This window comes from Colobus angolensis, unplaced genomic scaffold, assembly GCF_000951035.1.
Source record: "Colobus angolensis palliatus isolate OR3802 unplaced genomic scaffold, Cang.pa_1.0 Scaffold174, whole genome shotgun sequence".
Taxonomy (NCBI): domain Eukaryota; kingdom Metazoa; phylum Chordata; class Mammalia; order Primates; family Cercopithecidae; genus Colobus; species Colobus angolensis.
The window spans coordinates 341,470-350,215 of NW_012114866.1; the positions used below are offsets into that span (position 1 = coordinate 341,470).

Sequence of the window (8,746 nt, forward strand, 5' to 3'; positions counted from 1 at the left end):
CCAGGATTTCCCGCACCACCAGCCGTCCTCTTCCGCACGCACAGAGTGCTCTCCGGGCACACCGTCTGGCACGCGATGGCCACAGCGGGGCTGTTAGAGGCTGGTGCTCATCCTGACCATGTGGTCCAGGGCGCCCAGGTCGTCCAGGCCGCGCACGGAGCGGGGCGTCAGCGCGGACAGCTCGCAGTCCTTGAGCTTCTGCACGCAGTTCTTGGAGACCTCGGGCTTCCGCGCCCTCTAGAGGAGCGGAGGCAGCTCAAGCTGGTACTTTTCCCTGAACAGCTACCATCAGGGGCGCTCCTGGAGCCTCTGCATGAGGCGGCCTTGTAAGTGGCCACTCCTCTGGCGACATCCCACCAAGGGGGCCCCGGGTGGACACCCGCCCCTGCTAGCTCAGGGCTGGGATGCGATCGACCAGGCATGGCGGCTTTCAACCCTAACGCGTCCCTCCGTCAAGGTCAAGACCCGGGACATAGTTCAACAAGTAGTTGGTGATGATAGCGTGCCCTGACTGGGCCAGAACAGCCTCTTTAGTAAAAACAGAAAGTGATGAAACAGATGCTCAGCTCCTTTCTTCATTTTCACTTTAATTCCGTGATGCCTCTGTGTCCCTCCGACGACATCTCTCCTGGGATCTGTGACTCTGCGGGTCTTCAATGCCTACTGAGAAGGGTTCCTGGCCGTCATCAGGCATGGAAACCTCCAAGCCCTCTGCCCTCAAGGTGGGATCCCTGGGCCAGCGGCATCAACCTCACCAGGAAACCTGTTCTTCTGCTCAATCTTGGGCCCTACCCCAGGCCTATTCAAAGAAAGACTCCAGGGGCAGGGCCTGGCAGCCTGTGTTTCCACCAGATCTGTGTTAAAGCCCAAATGAACCAGCCCAGGTGATGCTGATGCAGGAAGCGCAAGGCTGAGAGGCAGTGTCTAAGGCAACTGTGCCCATGGGGCCAGGGGCAGCCCCTGCCTGTGCAGCTATGATTAGGGCTGCATTCCCCTCCCTGTCCTGCCAGTTGACCTCAGTGTAGGAGCACTCATCTAAGGCCACCAGGGTATATCCACAAAGCCGTGGTAGCAGACAACATTAAGGCCGGTCCAGCCATTGTGGTCAGTCTCCTGTGCCTTCTCAATACTCACCCCACGCCGCACTAGCGTCCACAGCAGCCCCACGCCTCCTGAACGCCCTCCGGGACGCTCTCCACGCCCTCGATGCCGTGCCCCTCCTCATCCTGGAAAGGGTAGAAAGAATTGTCCTGCTGGGGGCAGTGGCTCACGCCTGTAATCCCAGAACTTTGGGAGGCCAAAGCGGGTGGATCACTAGGTCAGGCGATCATCCTGGCTAACACAGTGAAACCCTGTCTCTACTAAAAATACAAAAAATTAGCCAAGCGTGGTGGCGGGCGCCTGTAGTTCCAGCTATTCGGGTGGCTAAGGCAGGAGAATGGCATGAACCCGGGAGGCAGAGCTTGCAGTGAGCAGAGATCATGCCACTGCACTCCAGCCTGGGTGACAGAGCAATACTCTCTCAAAAAAAAAAAAAAAAAAAATGTCGTCAGAGGCGATGCTGCGGGTGGGTGTCGGGCAGACCGAAAAAGTCCTGGAACTCTTTGTAGTAAGCGCGATCCTCCTCGACCTGTGCGCCTAGGGGTGGGGACAGCATGCAGAGCTCCTTGCCACCCTGTGGCCGGGTCCCAGCCAGCAGCACCATGCCGGCTTCGGGAGGCGTGGGCGGGGTCCAGGGCACCATCAGGGAGAGCCAGTCCTGCGCGCCAAGCTCCCTGCTTCTCGCTTCTGTGTCCCCAGAGAAGCCCTAGCTCTACCTGATATAGCTGGCCCAGACATATGCAAATTTATTAATTGTAGAAGAAAGAATTATACCTTTCAGATAAAATGGCTACATAAAATAATGAGTTGCGGTTTTTGAGACAAATTCTCACTTTGTCACCCAGGCTGGAGTGCAATAACACAATCAGAACTCAGTGCAGTCTTATACTCCTGGACTCAAGCAATCCTATCAACTCAGCCTCCTGAGTAGCTGGGACAACAGGTGCACACCACCATGCAAGGCTAATTTTCTTTTTATTTTTTGGTAGAGATAAGGTCTTGCTGTGTTGCCCAGGCTGATCTCAAACTTCTGGCCTCAAGTGATTTTTCTGCCTTGGCCTTCCAAGGCACTGGAATTATAAGTATGGCCACTGTCACCAGCCTTATATCAATTTATTTTTTTAATACACATAGCTTCCCAACTAAAAATATTTTATTAGACTTCTCTTAAGTCAGTAAAGCAGTGTTATTACTGACCCAGTCTCTCTTATTTTCAGCTTACGCGCAATAACAAAATTACCTTTATTTTTTAATCTGTTTTATTTTATATTTTCAAGGTGCACAATATGTTGTTTTGAGATACATATACATAATGAAATGATTACTATAATGAAGAAAATTAACAAATCTATCATATCACTTAGCTGTACTTTTTTATGATAAGAACATCAAAAATCTAGTCCCTCAGAATATTTCCCAAAAACAATACAAGATTATCGAATATACCTACAGGTTGTACATCAGATTCATTTATTCTACATTACTGCTCCTTTACAACTTTTGTCCTTCGTTTACCTAATTTCTTCTCATCGATGTAGCCACCTTTTTAAATGTATTGAACTTTTAAAAATTGGTTTCAAATATGAGTGGGGCCATGAAGTATTTTTCTCTGTATTTCTGTCTTATTTCACTGGAGAAAACTGCCATTTACATGTCTCCTACATTTAGTACAGAACTAGAGTGCTAGTCAAGAATATGTCTGTTTTGTTAGATTATTTTGTCCAAGTTATCCTCTTTATCAATTTTTTTGTACTATAAAAGAGTCAAAATTATTGTATTAAAAATATCTGTACCCAGACTATTGATAAATAACCTTTTTTTTTTCTTTTCTTTTTTTTTTTTTTTTTTTTTGAGACGGTGTCATGCTCTCTGGCCCAGGCTGGAGTGCAGTGAGGTGATCTCTGCTCACTGCAAGCTCCGCCTCCCGGGTTCACACCATTCTCCTGCCTCAGCCTCCTGACTAGCTGGGACTACAGGCGCCCACGACCACGCCGGGCTAATTTTTTTGTATTTTTAGTAGAGATGGGGTTTCACCATGTTGGCCAGGATGGTCTCGATCTCCTGACCTCGTGATCCATCCACCTCAGCTTCCCAAAGTGCTGAGATTACAGGCGTGAGTCACCGCGCCCTGCAGATAAATAAAAAATTCAGGAAGTTCAAGATTTCTGGATTAATGATTGACAATGTTCTTAGTGATCTCTCTTTGATTTATTTCAATTGTAAGTAATTCTTGGTGACAGTCTAACATAAATTCTGACAGGAGAAGAGAATAAATAACTAAAGTATCTCTAGGAGAATCAATAGAATATGATTATCTTGGTTAAATGGCTAAGAAAGTATGTAAATAGACACAAACACTTTTTCATCTTCCAAAATCAGAGTCAAATACTAAATGATCGTAAGGTAGCTAATTCTGTCTTTCTGCAAAAGTGAATCTGAGCTAAATTAGAAGAATGTCAGGAATACATTTTTTCTTGAAAACTAGGAACTAATGTAATTAAATTGTGAGGCATTGACTATTGCATAGAGTTTTAACATCAACAGAAAAGCTCACAAAACATAGGTGAAAATCAAAAAGGTGTGCTGGGTTGGAACCCTAAAGTGAATAATTTTATCATCTCAGATCACTTGGGAAAAAGCAGCGAGTCCAAAAGATGCTGGTGAGAAGCTTTCTCTCTGCTAATCCCTAATGTTCTGCAATAAACATGTGGAGGCAGAAGAGAGAGAGATTATTATAAAGTCTATGTGGTGTAGAGTGAAGGAATAAAAGAACATTTCTGATAAGTATTTTAAAAATTTGGAGAATCATTCCTATCTAAGTCATTCATTTAAGGGACTAAAATACAAGTAAGATGTTTCTTGCCACATAACCCTCAGCTACCCAGGCTCTGAAAAGGACAACACTGGACACTTTGACAGTGGTAAAAAGCAGGGTTTACTCACTCTGGAATACTAAGGACTGATGATAACCTTAAGCAGCACCTTATCTCTTTGGTTGAGGTTCTGCTTTGTTTCATTGAACAAATCTCTTGGGTTATTTTCTGTTGTGCCAGTCATTTAATTTGTTTTCTGAATGAAATGATGAGAATAAATATTGTTTTTTAATGTAAACAGCATCACCAGATATATCTTACAACTTGGTGTGCCATCTGCCTAATTTTGAACCTATAGGATGGGAATAAAAGCATTGTGAACAACACCAGGTGATTTCCTTATAGCCGAATACTCTTGTCCCTCCTGCTTTTCTTTTGACTTTCCTGCTGCATGGGTCATGGCAATAAATGGGAGTTTTCTGCATACAGTGAAAAAAGTCCCTTGTTGAAGATGTTAGTCTTCTTCTTGACCAACTCCTATATTGGTACAAACATGTGAGAGCAATGCACCTTCGGAATCATTTCAAATTTGTGGTCTTTGTTAAAGCAGGTAAACTGGTGCCTTAGGAGATGTAGCTTTCACATTCTACTATAGAATTTTCCATTCTGTATCACCTGGATTCTTATTTAAAATTTAAACTAATGTTGTTCTTTCTACTGCATAAGAATATTTATACCACTTTATGCTTAGTAAGTAATTAAACTTATACATCAGTTAAAATCAGGACAGTCTCCATTATTCTAAGTCCTGTTCCTGTTCCCCATCATCTTATATAGGAACCTTCCTCTTTCGAAGATTTATATTAAAAACTGAAGACAATTGAAATCAACCCTATAAAAATTATGCTACAATTATTTTAAACCCTAACATAACAGTATTATCTTTGATATGAATCTGAAAATCAATTTATTTCTTATCTTTTGATACATACTCATTAGTATGTTCCATCCTATTTTGCTACTTATATTTTGGAAAAGTTTCTTAACGTTAGAATAGTATTACATAACTCCTCTACCTATCCATTTATTCATTTTATTTATTGTGTAATCTATTCTAAAAATTGCATTGGATAATGGTAATATATTAGCAAAGAACACAAATAGTGCCATTACCCCCTTGGAATTTTCAATCTGTTAGTAATAAGAATAAGAGTTTTCTGAATATTATAATCTGATATAATATACTCAGAGAAGATGTAATAGCAGAACCCAGCACTGAGAAACTGTTGTATGAGCTGAAATGTGATTAATAACTAGGATGTTGAGAAATAGTAAAGTCTGTGAGGTCAACTTAACTTGGTCAGACTTAAAAAGAAAATAAGCACTTTTCTTTATTCTTTGTAAGATAAGATATCCACCACTTCGTTTTTCTACCCCAACCTGGTTCAAATATACAAGTAAGACAAATGGTTTACAGTGTGTACAAACTGAAAACATAATTGCTGAAAAAGAAATCAGATTTAAAAATAACTTATATTGTATGATTTTATTTACCTGAATGCAAAAACATAAAAAGTAGATTAAGTGTTACGAAGGCACGGGGGAGGGTGAATGGGGAATAAATGTTAATGGGTATTGGGATACTACTGGAAGTGATAAAAATGCCCAGGCAGTAGAGAGTTCTGATGGCTGCACAAGTGTAATATACTAAATTCTCTGAATTAAATATATTAGAACATGACTTTCAGGGTAAATGAATGAATCTCAACAAAACTTGTACAAGAAAAGCCATTATTGATGTTCTAGTAAAGATTTCACAATAACTTATTAATTAAAATAACTTAATTAACAAATGTACACGTTCAAGGTATTTATCCCATGTATAAACATAAAGTAATTACATTCTATGAAGTTACAATGAGCTCACAGGCTCTCACACATCGGGTCTCAGCACACTATTTACATCATATATGGGGGGTCACAATAAATCATCATGAAACCAACTTTTCATGTACAACCAAAGCAAAAGAAAGGCCTCAGAGGGGAAGAGAAGGAGGAAGGAGGAAAACCATAGATAAGAGAACCTTTAGAAACATCAAAAAAACTCACAGATCCATTATCATAATCCAGAAACACCCCAACCCGACCCAGAGGCCTTTGCACATGCTGAATTAAAGGTGGAGAGTTGGTGGAGAGACTATAGTGATTGCTCCGCTTTGAGGAAATTAACAAAAATGTTTCATCAGAATCAATAACGATATTGGTATGTGCTGTCCTGGAATCTCGACAGACTCCCAGAATCCAGGTGGAGGAGTGGGTCACATCTACTTCCCAGTAATGCCTGCCGGAGGTGAATGCTTGCGCTCCCCACACAGCAAAGCTCTCCACTCCCTGGGGATCCATGGGTGCACTGCGATGGTCATCTTCAAATATCACATGTCTCACATCCTCAGAAAGGCTTATATAGCAAGGAGTCATTTCCGTGCTCAGAGCATTATCCACTGACAAGGAAAAAATATTATATTAGTGAGTGTTATGAGGGACAGAGACTCTGTGACCCAATTATTCACTTCATTTGCTCTTCTTCCAAGAAAATACAGAAAAGAGGAAGCCAAGAGAGTTCAGTGCCATGCATCCATGAAGATGAAATGTCATTACAACTCTACAGCACATAAAATTATATATCATTCCTTAAATAATAGAGAAAAAATGTGAACATATCACTGGGCGAAGTAATGATTTAATGTCTACCTCTGCACAGTTTCTTTCAGGACATATCTAAAATGTTTGTTTTCTTTAATAGAAAATCTTCTTGTATTATTTGTCTTTAAGATCATCAACAGGTAGACATCACTTTGCCGTGATGTGAGTATTTATTGGAATGCAAGTTATGCCTGTTATAATCTCAAACTTCAAAAATTTGGTAGACATTAACACGCGTAAAGTTTATAAGTTTCTGAAAGGAATACTCTGGCTTTACAATACCTCTTTAGCTCCTGATTCAATCTACTCTGGGTTCCTGCCCTCTGCTACCTAGACCTGCTCTCTTGAATGGAGCTAACATGCTTAGGCCATGTTCACAGATCTCTCCCCTTTCAGTTGTTACGTATCTGATGGCATTAAAATTGTCCTGATAATGGATATTTTAGTCATTTTTTTATCAAAATGCTCTGATTTTGTAAATAATAAAGGTTACTTGCAGAATGCATGTAAATGCACATAGAATAGAACCAATTAAAAAACATTATGCCAAATCTAACCCTCAAAATTGAATTAAATTGAATAAACACGAAATACTGATGCCACCGTGACAACTAGTGTCTCCATAACTACATGACCTGAATATTCTTTGTCCTCGTTTTCTGCAAAGTATGTACATTGCTTTACATTTTCATCAAACTCTAACTCAGGAAATTGAGTTTTGCTCTTTGTAGTATTACTATGCAGGTGGAGAAGATGCACATGTTTTGGAAAACTATGTATTACCTACATGTCAAAAATTATAAAACTTAAATGGGAAAAGCCTCGACCAAGGGATCCAATAAGGAAACGATTTGAGGCTGGACTGCCAAGCAAGCTGGCTCTTACCTGTGAAGTTGTTGAGCATGTCTAGGACTCCAGTTATGCGCCACGAAGTGAGCTCCGGGTTCACTGGCTGGGGCTTTTGCATCTGTGCCAAATCAGCCCTGCAAAAATATGGCCTCAGTTATATTTCCAGGCCCAGAGGTAATCACACAGTCATACAAAGATATCGTATTTTCATATAAGATGTATCCTCAGAATTCTGCCAATTTTGGTTAGCTGAATGTACATTTTATTCCACACTCTAGGGGCCATACAAATGTTACTTTTTCTGAATTTTATTGCATAAAAACCCAATTTCCCCAGATATGTTGTTTTCAGACATTACACAACTTCTAAAGTCATTAAAAGACATTGCATCCCTCTGCCCATCACACCCCCTGAGGGTATGCAGAAATCCTGGAAATATTTCAGAGAGCAAAATGCTCAATCAAAAATCTTTGAGTCCTCAGCCTGTAGCTGTCACTAATGCTAGTCAGTGTCTAACATAGAATATGCACTGAGACAAAAAGCTTTAATCTTTTGAGCAAAACAAAGGAGTCTAATTCCAGCCTGAGAACCCTGCTGCTGAGGGTCCTGAGGCAACCATTTTCCTGAGGTCTTTCCTAGAACTGAGTATATTGTGATGGAGCAAGTCCTAGTCATTGATGCTTTTAGGAACAAAACCTTCCTCCTCAGCCCACCCAGAGGGAATCTCTCTCCTACCACTGTCTTTTTTTTTTTTTTTTTAACCTCCCACCCCTCGATTCCTCAGAGTAATTTTATATTAAGATCTGTGGGGTAGGGCTGGACAGGATGGATGGACTGGGAAGAACAAACTTCCGAATGGCAAATTATTTTTACATATATTTGACTTCATACAAATTTTAAGACGAAAACTTTCCAGACCAAAGAGAAGAACACCTCAGGCTCTCTTTTGAAACAAAAATGGAGATAGCCACTCAGAATGATATTAGTACCTCAAAATGTATACAACCCCTTCATTCACAAGAGAATGAACTTTTCAGAAATAGCATTTTTTTAGTGTAAACTCACCTTGCTGGTACATTTCTCACATCCTGCAAAAAATAAAAGATAATGTTAATTATGAGAGATTTTTCCTTCTGCATCTTTTCTCATACTCTTGTTTCTTTCTGTTTTACTGTTTTAAAAATGTGAATCTTGGCCGGGCGCGGTGGCTCAAGCCTGTAATCCCAGCACTTTGGGAGGCCGAGACGGGCGGATCACGAGGTCAGGAGATCGAGACCATC

At 41.0% G+C, this 8,746-nt stretch overlaps 1 protein-coding gene and 1 pseudogene across 1 annotated transcript in view; both read right to left on the reverse strand.

Moving 5' to 3' along the window:
- The window catches only part of LOC105509341, a 4,896-nt pseudogene extending 3,191 nt beyond the window's left edge, over positions 1–1,705 (reverse strand).
- Positions 1,706–5,921: 4,216 nt separating this feature from the next.
- LOC105509292 (putative tripartite motif-containing protein 64B) overlaps positions 5,922–8,746 on the reverse strand; it is a 5,781-nt gene continuing 2,956 nt past the window's right edge. The window contains exons 4-6 of the mRNA XM_011938461.1: positions 8,532–8,554; positions 7,503–7,600; positions 5,922–6,415 (exon numbers count right to left, since the gene is read on the reverse strand). Of these exons, the coding sequence (XP_011793851.1) occupies positions 5,922–6,415; positions 7,503–7,600; positions 8,532–8,554 (615 nt within the window). The remainder of the gene's footprint in view (positions 6,416–7,502; positions 7,601–8,531; positions 8,555–8,746) is intronic.